Source organism: Varroa destructor, unplaced genomic scaffold (genome assembly GCF_002443255.2).
Source record: "Varroa destructor unplaced genomic scaffold, Vdes_3.0 BEIS01000004.1, whole genome shotgun sequence".
Classification (NCBI taxonomy): Eukaryota; Metazoa; Arthropoda; class Arachnida; order Mesostigmata; family Varroidae; genus Varroa; species Varroa destructor.
Genome location: NW_019211457.1, coordinates 35,019,139 through 35,033,563, shown reverse-complemented (window position 1 = coordinate 35,033,563; position 14,425 = coordinate 35,019,139). Strand labels below are relative to the sequence as shown.

The window sequence follows — 14,425 nt, the reverse complement described above, 5'->3', positions numbered from 1 at the left end:
TTCCTTGGAGTATGGTTTGTGATTCAGAAGTCGCACTCGACGATGTCTTGTCTGAAAGTAAACATCACTCGGAGAGGGGATGAGGATTTTAAAATCACCGAATATCGTAGATTTGGTCTCCTTCAAAAAGCTGTGGACCATACGCTTATTGATGTCGGAGTGCTGAAAATCCCTGATCCAACTGAGCCAGCCAAGATGAATGTGAAATTCTCTCTTAGTAAGTATACCAATATTACGTATACACAGTCACCTGAGACTGTTTTATTCTTTCTTACCACTTCGGACCTTGTTTGTATCCATTATTATCTATCATATATTATTATTATTATTACTTTCAAAACAGCACATTGTTTGCTTTGATGCAAATATAAATAAAAATATATAAAAACGGCGTTCTGTTTTTCCTCAAACTTAAATGGTCTCAAGGTGTATCCTATGTCGAGCCGTCTCGCACGACCCTACAGAGGTCCCCGAAGAGATAAGTGTTAGAGATATGACGGAAAGGGCATGTTTTTCGCAATCTGAGAGAAATGGATGCCTTTGTGAGGCGAATTCACGTTACTGCCAGACGTCCCTGCTTGTACGTTACGTTCCAATTTAGCTCTAGGGGTGCAGCCGTGAACCTTTGCCGCATTTTAGTTCGTGTCCTTCTCACCTGAATCTCTCTAAAGAAAGAAGGAGCAATTCCTTCACGGAAACGTATAATACATCCGCACCAGGTTAGAGTCAATTACCAACTTAGTAAGGTTAGCCGACTCCTCTAAAATCGCGTACGAGGCAATTACTAGGATTTCCTAAGGACTACGGCTCCGACCCTTGTTGAGAACCTTAATATCCAAAAGATCCCTTTATCCTGTTTCGCTTGTGGAGAACTTTACGTCAGTATTTTGGTAAGATGCGAGTGAACAATTTTTTATGTAAAAGCTGTCGGAAGGAGAAAAAAGTTTTGTGTACACGAAGACAGCGTTGTCGTACGTGAAAAGTGTAGATGAGAGCATTGGGCTTGAGCAGTTGAAACCTTGTGTTGCCCGCGTTCTAGCTAAATCAACTACAACTTACTAACAAGAAACTCTAAATTTGAACCAAAACTTTAAAAAATAAATTAACCAGACGAATACGAAGGATAGCAACTATTCGATCATACATCTCGAATAAGGCTGACCGTTCAGTGGTGCACGAAGTTGAAGCTCTTTGATTATTAGGTATATCCTAAGTTACTAACTGAAGTGTACCGAAGCGACTTTTTTGCACTTAAAAGCTAAAGAAGGATAGAGAAAAACTGACGAAGAGAGGTTTAAAGGCAATAGGAGTAATGAACTTCGTCTATGCCCAGCAGGAACAAATGAGTTTGACCTTTTTTTTTTTTCTATCTTGTTTGGATGTTTGCTTACAAATACAAACAAAACACATCGTATTTGAAGCCTATTTTTTATGCCTTTTTCATATGCGTCTGGCTATATATACCCCGCTGTCTTTCCTTATCCATTCGGTCGCTCTTGCTCCTGAACTCATGTGTTTGTAAAGTCTCCAAGTGATTTTCTGCATCATCAGTTATTTTTGCTGTTGCCTGTAGCTGACCTCTTGTGCGCACATAGATCTTGTTTATCCCTGCCCGTCTCCCTCTCGAGGATTAGAGCTGAACAGATAATGATCATTCAAAGACTACCGTCATTAATCATACACACACAAGCTACGAACCCAAGAACCAACATTAACATCGACGTCGAAAACGATAACGACAGCGACAGGCCCTTATCTTACAATAGAGGCTTATGAGCACACGAATCAGAGAGTTCGAGCATTGGAACGGCTCATAGCATTGCTTCGAATGGAGTTACTCCAGCGGCGCTACTATCAGCAACGGAAGCAACCTTTCTAGCAATTTTCGGCCGTCGTCTTTTGTCGCTTGTGGCTCAAGCAACAGATTTTTATCATGCGTGCGAATCCTGTTTGCAGGTACGTTTCCATCTCTAGTGGATGACTGTCGACCGCCGTCGCTGACTTTTCTTTTGATCCGTTATTCGTACGGCACTAAACAGGTATCCATATTCAGTGTTCGTACGCCGTTCTTTTTTTTTTTTTTTTGAGATATTTGTGTACGTGGCATAGGATCATTTATAGCAGCTCAGTATGGGACCGAAGAAGATGGCCGGTGCTCGCACCTTGTTTCCTCTACACACTATGGTTGTCAATAGACCCTTGAGCGTCGTTGTTATGCCATATCATAGTATATATATCTAAAAGTCGAGTGTCTCTTATCCTCGAACGGACTGGTTAACCGCATTGTCATGACAGCATAGCCTTTCGCGCAGCAGATGATGAGATCAGATTAGATTGTCGCTGCATCAGACGGACCGTCACAATGAACAGTATTTACGCCGAACTTGTTGCATCTTCTTGTATCATTGTGCAGACGCTTGAAAATCTCTGGAAGAAAGCGTTGTCGTATAGCAGAGACAAAATTTTTCTTTTTATTTTCAAGTCGCATGTCCGTCCCGAGACGAAACAAAGAAGAAGTCGCTCGTTGTCAAATTACTTTCCTTTCCTCTTTTTTAATGAGGGGTTTAGCAGGGAAGGGACTATTTGTATACAGCCAGTGGGTGCAAGGTGTGTGTTTCTGTTGTCAGCTATTTCAGATGTAGTTACTTACCATTTCTCCTTCATCTGGGCCGTTTAACGGTTGCTTATAGAAATGCGTCGCGACCTGTATCCTGTCTAGAGAGAATTTTCAGAAAAATGTCCTACTATGGCCTTTTGCATAGATCTATGCGCAACATGGCAGATTTTCTTCTCTTTTTTTTATTTCCAACGTATTTAACCTGACTCGTTTGTATGCATTCTGTGATACAGAAACGTTCCTGTGTGATCGGATTCTTTCCGTGCTACAGGAAAAAATCTAAGTGTTTCCATCTCATTGCTTCTTTACATGAACCGATAAATAGTCCAAGTTTTATCTGTGGCATTGCCTGGGTTAAGCACTGACGGCCATAGACGGCTGGACTCTTCCAACATAAAGCGAGGTATGTCTGTGCTGGGTTTCCAACCTTACCTGTTTTTACACTTAGTAAGGAAACACATTGCCACTGGGCTATCGAGGGATACCGCACATCCTGTCTAATATGTCGCAGCTTGATTAGACACAAAATGTTCATTAACTCTCCAAAGTATCCAAGTACAGTACCATTACTAATTCAACGTACAGGTGGGTTTTGCTTTGTCCTGCTGAATAACTCGACCCAGCCATTTCGTCTCCAGTGACAAGCAGACCTGTACACAACGTATTTAAATCCCTAGAAGGTATATTGAATTGTTAAACTATATGTTTAGTCCAAATATTAATACAGTGATAGTAATTCGCTTGTGGAAATTGTCATCTAGTTATTGCACACAATAAACAATACTGTAATCGTCACTTCAGCAAAACGGTCCCTTTGTTCTAAACCTTTTTCCAAATCGGCCATTCTCACTTATTTCTCTACTCGAAGCTTTTTTTTATCTCCCAGCCAGATTTCTGTTACGTTTCATGTTGACACCACGAATTGCGTAAAGCTGACAACGTTGTGCCAGTGTCACGGTACCGCGCAGTCCGATCCAATCAGCAAATCTAAATTGTGTAGTAGTCGTATGGGGGCCCGCTGTTGTCGATTTAGATATTCTATTTTGAGGCGAGCCACTTATCTTCAACTGTTGGCGCCCGAAAAGCAAAAACGAGTTATGGAAGGAGAAGGGGAAAGTTATGGAAAGGAGCCTGGAGGGACTTGGTCCAGTCGACGGGATTACAACTTACGTTTCTCCCTAGCAACAGGAAACGCGAAGCCCAAATAACAAAGCTATAAGTGATGAGTTGAGCCGGATACGACTATTATTAATATAATTGACAATAACTTTTCCCGTATTCGACTGTAGTCAATTGTAACCAACGAAAGATCATTTGTCCTTTTTATAGATTAGCGCGCTAGGCTTTTGTCGCCTCAAAACGAAAAATCATCAACGATATCGTGCAGAAAGTCCAACTCGTAAATCGAAATCTGCGCGTGCTTTTACTCTTCATTGAAAATTAAGTACGGAACAGATATACATCCCGAACGAATGTATCAACCCCAAAATGGGAAGCCATTGCTAGGAAGCGTCCCCGAATTTAAACTTGGATCAACGTAATTGTTACAGGTGTAAAAATGAGAGCGCATTCGATTTCAATACTGTATACCATATGGTGGCGTCGAGAAATATTAAATCCTCTTGCGAAAACCTTCAGAAAGCCTTAGCACTGAGATGACTTTACATGTTCACATCTCACTCAAATTGAGCCTTTAGGTTTAGGCAAGAGTGTGTATCAATACAACAACGAGAGCATGGCTTAGAGGGTTGTTAAAAAGAATATTCAGGATCTTAGTTAATAGGCGTGCCCTCCATGGTACCAAGGGATACCCTTTAACGTCTGACCAAAAATGTTAAATAACTATGTTTTAAAATAATAAAAATGTTCCCTTAAACTAAGTTGGAAAGGAACTTGTACAACATAAGCCGTTATTGTGGCCACTTTATATAGATGTGTTTATTTGCTTCATGTAACGAGGCTAGTTAATGTATACTCTTTAACTTAATAATGGTCACATCGCTCGTGGTGGGGCTCCTTTGCGCAAAGACTGGCAGTAGCAATAGGGTAAGAAAGAACCAATGTATATGAGAAACTCTGTGCCAGATAATGTGCGGCTCACCCTTTGTGCTCCAATAATTATCGCTTTTATGGGCCTAAATGTTTTGTTACTAGGACTATAATACGTCGTACTTACTTCGTCAAGTTAAAATTGGTGCATTTTTGAGATGTTATTATTTAGCTCGCAGTGTATGCGAGCTAGACAATAACAAACGTCGTTTTTACTAATCTACTTTGTTGCCCGAGATTAACTGAATACATTTTTCCACTTCGTATTTATACGTAAACCTACAATCAATGCGTACATTCGACCTGTTATTATAACTATAATTTATATTGAAGATGTACAATTTACGATGACGAGCTACCTTGCCCGGCCGCCTAGGGAACAGTTAGTCAGCGGGGCCCGATTTTTTAATAGTAAATAAAAAAAAAAACTCGCATTATCTTAAATTCACCGCTAGCCTGCTTTAATCACCATCGTATTCGATACATGCGTATACACGGGCAGGAGAACCATATCAATCTGCGCACCATATAAATACAGTTGCCTTCGTAAGAGGCTGCATAGGGAAAAAGCATATGGGCACTCAAACAAACAAAAAAATACTTACGAACTTGTTTTTTCGAAACTCTGTTAGGTACATCTACTGGGCCGACGCGTTCGGCCCATGTAGTTATGATCCTGGTAATCTTCCTATTTTGTTGCCGCTCTGCCCCTGCAACGCATCATACCTGTTCCTTCATCGATAGCTGTCTTCGTATCCGCTTTGTTCTTAGTGATCTAACTAACAGTATACTGATCATTGCTAACTGGACGATATTTGTAGCAATAATTGTAATAGCGCTGTTTGTCGTAGGGGTTATTGGGATAACGTAGAAGAATATATTTTTGCCTATAGACAAAGAGATGGGAACATATTTTAAGAGAAACGAAAAGAAAGCTGTACTTCTATATGAGTGTTTCATTCTGTGACTGGGTATCGGTAGGCTGGGCTTCGGATTCGTTTTTCGCTCACCGAAGATCCTGAGGATCGCTGAAGTAATGAACAATCATGGCGAAGGGCATGATACATTTCTTTTCTTTTCCGTATCACCAAGATATACACACATATAGGCTCAATATAATATTATTTGCGCGTTATGAAAGCCACCCGGATATCACCGGATATCGCTGGCTTTTTCTGCCTGGGTGTTCGTTAGTATTTGGCAAATTGCACACACAACTTTTATACGGCTTTATTGTTAAAATGACGTGCTCTAAAGATTGTCGTATATCTAGTCATATATATAAGAGAAAAATCATTTTTAGACAGAACATTTTTTCTTGTTATCCTCTTCTACAAGTCGCCAACATCTACTGCGATGATGGCATCCATCGCAAGCCGCTGATTTGGTCGTCTGTCTGATCCACAGATGAACGAAAATCAAAGATCTACGATAAATAATCTTGAAAGCCAGGCGCGTATGCATATGTATCTATCCAATCACTTGACGAATGTCTGGTAACCGAAGATTGTTGAATTTTTTCAGTTACTCTCTGGCTGTAACGTAGTAGTAGTAGTAGTAATAGTAGTAGCAGCAGTAGTAGCAGTAGTAGTAGTAGTAGTAGTAGTAGTAGTAGTAGTAGTAGTAGTAGTAGTAGTAGTAGTAGTAGTAGTAGTAGTAGAAAAAAACGAAGGCAAAGGCAAAGATGAGAGAGCGAAACAAAAACACTTCATGCATTCAGTTAAAAAGTGTATACCCTTGCTGCGTGAGCTCTGTCTGTGTGAAGTATATTGTGTACATATGCGTGGAAACTTACTTGGATTCTTACTACCAATCGAAGTACATTGAACGAAATAACTATTTCGAGGCGCACCGAGTGCGAGGAAGTCGCAATAGTGGCTAGCGGCAAGACGGGAGCACAAAGAGAAGTTGTAACGGTTCTGTCATATTGTGAAACATAATGTCCTTTTGTACGGATCATAAAGTTGGCTATACAGTAGATGAGGATGATATCATAAACAAATGAACGGATACGATATCTAATAACATATTGGAGAGGCTGCCAATAAATTTGTTCGACTCTGCTAAGTTAATCTGGCAAGCCATGTATCATACGGATAATTGAAGAAGACGTCTTGAGGAAAATGCCATAAGTCGGTTATCGTACTTTGAGTGGTTTGTTTATACGGCTGATTTTCGTCACACAAAAAAATTCAACGAGATTTTTTATTGTGTGACATTTTATTGTACGAGGCTGTTAGCCGACTCGCTACACATATACGACACTGAAAAAACTAACATATGGAATTTATAGAATTTATATTTATTCACGTAGTGATGCCTAATAAACGCAGCTAATTACGTTATCGAGTGAGACGTGTGTCTGGGCGCAGTTTCTACACCACATCAAGATGGCAGAATGTTTTCGTGTTTGGTTTTTAAGCGTCAACTCTTGCTTCTTCTTTATCGAATAGGTAATTTACTTTCTTGACGACCATCGCCAGTTCAACACGTATAATTGTACGTAGCTAGCGTCTAAATGGATTCCGGAACCGACATAGACGAGATTATTGTATTATTAACAATATATAATTACAACTAATAGAAAACGATGAAAATCACGCCTTCCAGGCGCGTGGGTGGAGCCATTCACTGTGATGGACACCGATTACGATACGTACGCGGCGACGTTTTCTTGCGTGAACGCCGCTGGAATGGGCCACCGCAAAAATGGAATGATCCTCTCGAGGCGACCTGATTTAGATAACACCGTCGCTGATAAACTTCGCAAGCTGTTCGATTCATTCGGCGTTGGACCATCCAGTCTCAGGTATATAGACCTAGCATATATGGTTTCTTTCTACTCGGTTCCGGCTAGGGCGCCTCTATGGGACGCACCAAGAATGGCAGATGCTAGGTCCTAACAACAACACAATGTGTTCGAATAGGGATATTGCAAGTCTATCATTGTATATATCTTAGATAAAACTGTATATTGTGATTTCAAGCAAGACACGTGTCCAAAGGGAACGGATAATTGGACTGACTTAGATTTATTTTTATATTTTATACATTATTGACTGCTGTACAGATAAGGGTTTTGCTGGATCATGCGTGTTTGGCGTATCCATGCCATGAGTCGTAGCGTCCTGGTAAATGCTCGTGTGGTTTTTATATTCACATTCTGTTTCTAGATTATTTTATCCAATTCGCTCAAAGAATGAAGAAACCAAAGTAGGGTTTTGACGCAAAGTCTATTGCCAACTCAAGACTTTTTGTGATCAAACCTTTATAGTATTTCAGATCGCTAACTCTACGGCAATTACTAATTTGGATTATTTATTAAAGAATTTAATACAGCTGTTCCAAGAGCCAATTTCTAGAACAGAACATATAGGCTTGCTTTTTTTCCGTATAATTTAATGCACCCTCTACGGTATGTGAAGTGCTTGTCGCTCGTATTCAATTCCTGTTAACTTCATGCAGAGTATGCACAATACTGGGATCCTTCAGGGAGGCTTGGTCTTAAATTTAGAATGCGAGGACGTTTGGCGCCATACTTCAAGGTCAGAGTTTGACTTTAAATTAACTATACCGTGCGATGTATTGTATCTTTTCGATCAGCGTCATTTGTTTACATCTTTATTAGCTACACATAAAGTAGGTAGATAATATATGCTTAGCTTGACCTAAAGCGTCTGTTCAGTTCAATCAGTTCTCAGGAATCAGGAATACCAATCAGTTTTCTTTCTGTTTTATCGGACCTGCCTCCTACCAGAAGAAAATGACATTTATGAACAGTTTTTCTTTAACAAGGATATTATTATCCGAAATAACATCGCTTGTCTCAATCGATTCTGCTTAATGGTTTTCACGGTGGCTGTCTTGAAATGATTGGCACCACAACACAATGCACAATTTAGGAGGTATACAATTTAACCGTTAGCTAAAGTCCGTTTCCGATAAGATCCATTCAACTAATAGCAAGCTGCCCTCTGAAACTAGCTATGAAGTGGCGAATCTATTTCAATCTGACTTCGACTCAGGAACTGTGACCTTTGTTGATGTAGTGATATATTGAACATCATTAATTTTAGGTAGATAGACAGATCGATAAGTACGACTACCTACATACGCGAACAAATTAAATCTCGAATAGAACCAGATACCTTAATTGAAAGGAACATATCAAAAATAAGTTACTTTGAACGAGCATTATACTATAAGCGGGCTTTTTGCTGGCGAAACTCTATGGGAAAGTATGGCAGCTTAGCTAGACTTCCTTCTAAAAAAACACAAAATAAGTATCAATGGCAAGTTTCCCCCTGACCATTTCAAATGTTGGCGTATTTATGATAGCATGAAAAACAAAGCCTATTTCGAAAAAGGCTCTGTAATCCTTTCAATGAGTGAGGAGTGACTAGCTGAAATCAAATACTAATGTAGAATTAAGATCATTCCCAAACAACATACGGCATCATCGCTTAACAATAACAAATTAACACTCGAAATGTTTTCTTCGTACTCAGATAAGCGTGGATATTAAAGCATTCGGGGCCGGAAAAAGAGCCGTGTGCACGAAATTTCTTTCAGACTCTTCTGTACGTTCTGTTCTGGTAGACACACTGCCATCGTTACTGCCGATATCATTACATTGATAATGTCAAATAACAACAGTAAAAAAGCCTTACGACGGTGCTCTGCGGCTCTCGAGTTCCACACGAAAAAGAAGAACAGATGATAATGTTCATGAGCCAGTCTATGCTGCCACCGAATCTTTGAACGATGTCAACGATCCCCACGCTGGAAGAAAATTGATTATTTACCCCCCCCCCCCCTTTGCCCCCTGGTTGGGGCAATAGATACCAAAGACAATGAATGAAGACAGTGGTGACAAGGTCCAGCACCTCATTTGTTGCTGACCGCCCAGTACTGCTGCCATTGCTGTTGCGCCTGTTTACTGTTCGATGATAAAGCACAAGTTTTTCCAAAGAAATCCATACTATCTGTAGTGCATCAGTAGTTGAACGGGTAACCGATGTTGGCCGTTTGCTGCAGATCCACTCTCGTTTACTCTCTGCGCGTAGGAGGGAAATACCGATTCCAATATTTTTAAAAAATAATGTAATATTTTCAATAACCACGACGATATCACACGACACGAGGCCCATTGCTACAATAAATTGTTTAATTGAAATCAGCAGACGAGCAAGCCGTTATAGATTATCGTGTTGATGTTCCGATCGTGTCCTTCATAGGACTGAATAGCTGTCTAATGATCACGGCATGATTGGCCTGTCGATTTCATAGGCGACCATTATAGCCGTCGGCAATAGCAAACAGCTTGTACAATTCTGCTGTCGCTGTAAGGAAAAATCCCTTTTTGTTTTAGAATCTGCCTGTTTGGTGGGTTGATTGCGATCTGCGCAGACGATACGAATCCTTTGCGGGTCCTTCTAATGTGTGCAGTCTAAAGGAAAAATATATAGAATTTAAACTGCTTCTACGTCATCTCTCACCGGGGACTGAGAGAGGACCAATACATGCATCAACGCATATATATATATATATGCATTTTTATCACAGCAAATATCATAAAATGATTTTTTTCGCATAAAATCTTCTGGCGTCGACTACACTGCAACACTGAAAAAATGTTGTGATGTTTTTTTAAGAAAAAAAATTAGCGATTCTGTGTCAAGCGGGATCAAAACACCGACAAAAAACGGACATCTTTGCTTTTGTATTAACTTGCAATATCTAGCTAGTGCTTTCCGAACTGCGGACTGATCCTTGTTGTCCACAGCTGTTGCAATACGACCGCAGCATATGCGGATCTTTTACTGGATTCAATGGGAATAACTATAAATAGGGCAATAAAACAATCAATGTGCAAAAAGCTATTCCGGAACTTCTACCTTGGCCATTTTTCAGAGCAATATGTGGCTAGATCCCCACTAGAGTGTGTATTCTAAAAGCCATTTTGGCTTTTGTCATTGATCTTAGCAAATCAGTTCTAATATTATGGTGCACGTAGGCCAAAGCGGTTACCTATACAAATACCACTATCGCTATCAAATAAGCAGTACTTAGTCGAATTTTACTAATTAATTAATTGGTTAGCTTTACTAACACTGCAGTGTTCTCTAAACAGTTTCATCGACCAGAAACACAGCTGTACGAGTATGCTGAAAAGCAAGAACGACCACGATCGCGTGATCTCGCTTGGCCCCCTGAACATCAACAGAAAGCCTGAGCCGTAAACTGAAACCAAGGTGTCTGCTTGTAAGATCGACGCAAGCACTATTCAGCCCGCCCCGCTAATCCTCGGTACTTTTAGCGAATCATTACATCAGAGCTTGTCACTCGCATCAACGTTTCCGTCAGTACTCCCAAGTGGCAAAGCTCTAATGCTAGCAGACCGGCGGCCGGTCCGTCAAACAATTTAACCATTCGACGTTAACTGTCATAACAATAATAACAACAACAACAACATCAATAGACGGAAGCCCAATCATGTCAACACTTAAAGAAGCCCAGTACCTTATTGGGACCACTAGTCAGCGCAGTTAGGCCGTGCGTGGATTTTTCTGCGACCTTACGTACATATAAACACACACACAGTTCCCTTCTTTTATATTTAAAAATACATCGTATAAAGTATCTATCGTAGGTGTACTAAATATAGATTAAAAAAGAACAAAAACTAAGTAAGAAGCCGTTTTGTCCGTATTTTGACCGTTACACATTTCTATTCAGTAGTAATAATAATATTAAGTTTTCACGTAATGCTCAAATCATTACCAAACACATAGCACACCACTTACGCTCTGCGTGAGGTGACCACGCAACAACAACGAGCGAGGTAGATGATGACACCGACCAGAACATACGCACTACATTAGGAAAATCACACTCAATTATCGTTGCAATATGTCGTACGTCCGTAAGGCCGGTATAAGAAAAAGAGGATGCATATATATATATATATATAAGAGAAACAAGCTCGTAGCATGAAAAAGCCATCGATTCATGAAACGCGTTCTGTTGACGCCTTGCTGGCCGACAAGCAGAGTTTTGATCAAAGTAGAAGACCTACCCGACAAACATCTCGATCACGCTTCGCCATCGGTATACCAGCGGGGGGTGAGTCTGTTCTGATAGGATTGCTATTGTTGCTATCAATGTAAAAAAGAATAACCGCAACTAAAAGAAGACGGGGCGCGACCGGGAAGGCGTACAGTGATTACAGGATTCGTTTAGCCACGATAAAATCAAATACTGCACCAATATGAGCACCTGAGCACGTCACTTTGGAAACTAGCTATGCTCACAAGATAATACATGTTCACGCTGCCTTAAAGGAATTGAGCGAATCCGTTGCTTGTTCTTGCCCTCCACAGATCAACTTGACAATAAAATTAAGAATTCATAAACAACGAAAATCTAAGGCGTATGGTCCCGGCATGGACCGACGCCCAAATGATATATATACATATATATATATATATATATATATATATATATATATATATATATATATGGGGTAGCTATTTTAAAAATCGAAAAAATAAGGGTTGAAAGTATATGTTGGACTTGAAAAATAAAGGTTAAGGATGGCAGCTAAGCAAATGAGTATTAAAGAACATGTAATAAGCTCTAGGCAAGCATACCCCTTATAACTATGATACTACTGCACCTTTAAAATGAACTAAGAATATAAATAAAAAAACAAGAAAATCCCGTTCAGAGGCGGCGTCACCGGATCAGATTTCCCCTCGAATGAGCTCAGCTGAGTTCAATTTCGAGGGCCGGGACGAAACTGCCCAGCACTGAAAGCACACGTATGAAGCTGGCGTCACCGCTAAAATACAGCGAAAACGACTGTAATAGTCCATTGCAACAGAAGCAACGTCCACCGTCATCACAACGCCCACTAAAGCAATGATACGATTGACCAAGAACCCATCGCAAGCGACAAAATATCTACACTCCATCGATAGCACCGACACGCGAAAATTAGCCCACAACGGTAACTGTCACTCAAACCAAACGAGAGAAAAAATAACGTAAAGGTACAATATGATAATGCAGATATATCTAAGATAAAATTACAGCGACCAAAATACGAAACAGAAGGCAGGGAATTTTGGGGACAAATTACGGTTTGAAGCAAAAACTATAGTCGTAAATTAAGTCAGTGTGGTTATCAGGTTTAGAAAGACTATGGAGAGGCATAACTGGCCACAGAGACCAATCAACGAATGGTCCATAGTGATGAAGTAACCGCTTTTAAGCTTTTCTCACATAGAACACCTGAAAGACCGCTAACCAGCCTCTATATCTTGTGCACACTTGGTCATCGACGACACGATCTTCGCACATTCGTTCCCTTAGGCCCAACGGAAACGGGCGTGGGCACTTAGTACCGATGTGATGTACTTCTATTTGAGTCGATCGATCGCAGAGCTCACACCGTGACACAGTGAAACTGGTTGTCTACGGAAGTCCATCTTCACCAAAAAATCCGCAAGACAAAACTAGACATATGCATATATTATTATACATACATATACTTATGTACAATCACCCACGCACTTGGCCTATCAAGCACTTTTGGGCGTGTATATATATATATATACATATATAGAGCAAAAAATGTACTGGAATTTTTTAGTACCCTTTGCCTCAAAGCGCTACCCGTAGAATATAACAGGTGAAAATATACTATTATCAGGCTGTGCTGAAACCTTTTTATACGAATATCACTATTCGCTATTTTTTTTTTATTATCAATATACGCTATTTACTATTCATTTTAACTCAGGGCATCATCACAAGGTACCGTGAAAACTGCTTCCCGAATAGCGTTGCTGATCTATTATACTACTGTTATATTTACTATCTTTAGTCATCAATTTTTAATGGTTCGTAAAGGACTCATTCGAAAAATGGCTGTCGTCGTGAATTACGGACAACATACCCTTAGTTAACTTATGGCTAGATATGCAAAAATGAAATGGCACAGGTCTATTTTTCGAAAGTCGAGTCGACATCAAGACCTTAATAAAGCTTATTTTGATAAATTTTACGACAGTTTAGGACAACTTACTATCTTTACGCATGTAATCGCTGAGCGTAGTAAGAAAAATAACGCGTACGCGGCTCGGGCGACTCATGATTTTAGTAAAATAGAGCCATTGATTGTCAACCTTGCAATTACCGTAGACACAACACCGATAAAGGCAGCAATGGACATATACCAGTTCACGAGTATTTCAAAGGCCGCTAGGTAGCGTATCCGTTGGAACAGGCCAATGACTAAGTGCCTCTAAGCCAAACGTCATGCACTGCTCTTATTTCTATTTCGTATAAATAAAGCAAAACATTTATGAACACGTTCTCGAAGCCCGTATGTACACAACTTCCATTCACAGACGCAGCTAAATGCACACTGATACGCCATGTTGACGCAGAAATGATCGTATTCACTCTATTTTCATATACAGAAAATAATTTTTTCAAACAAATATCAGGAGAATAGATCGCACGCTAGAGGTAGTTGAACGTTACACGCTCGCACATGATGATATGGCTGATTGAGAACATACACTGAAAATGGAAAAAATAACGAAAAAGAATGATAATAATATCATTATTATCGGAGTAACGGTGTTAATTTCAGCCAGATGAATATAAATATGGTAAGAAAAAGAAACTCGAATAAATAAAGTGCACGATATCAAGTGAATGAAGTTGAACTGTGCCATACAAAAACAA

The 14,425-nt window shown here is 40.0% G+C and overlaps 1 protein-coding gene across 1 annotated transcript in view; it reads left to right on the top strand.

Annotated features, from left to right (window-relative positions):
- Positions 1-14,425, top strand: part of LOC111249022 (apolipoprotein D-like) — a 50,194-nt gene extending 35,769 nt beyond the window's left edge. The window contains exons 2-4 of the mRNA XM_022802283.2: positions 1-217; positions 7,277-7,475; positions 10,800-14,425. Coding sequence (XP_022658018.1) covers positions 1-217; positions 7,277-7,475; positions 10,800-10,908 — 525 coding nt within the window. The 3' untranslated portion in view covers positions 10,909-14,425. The remainder of the gene's footprint in view (positions 218-7,276; positions 7,476-10,799) is intronic.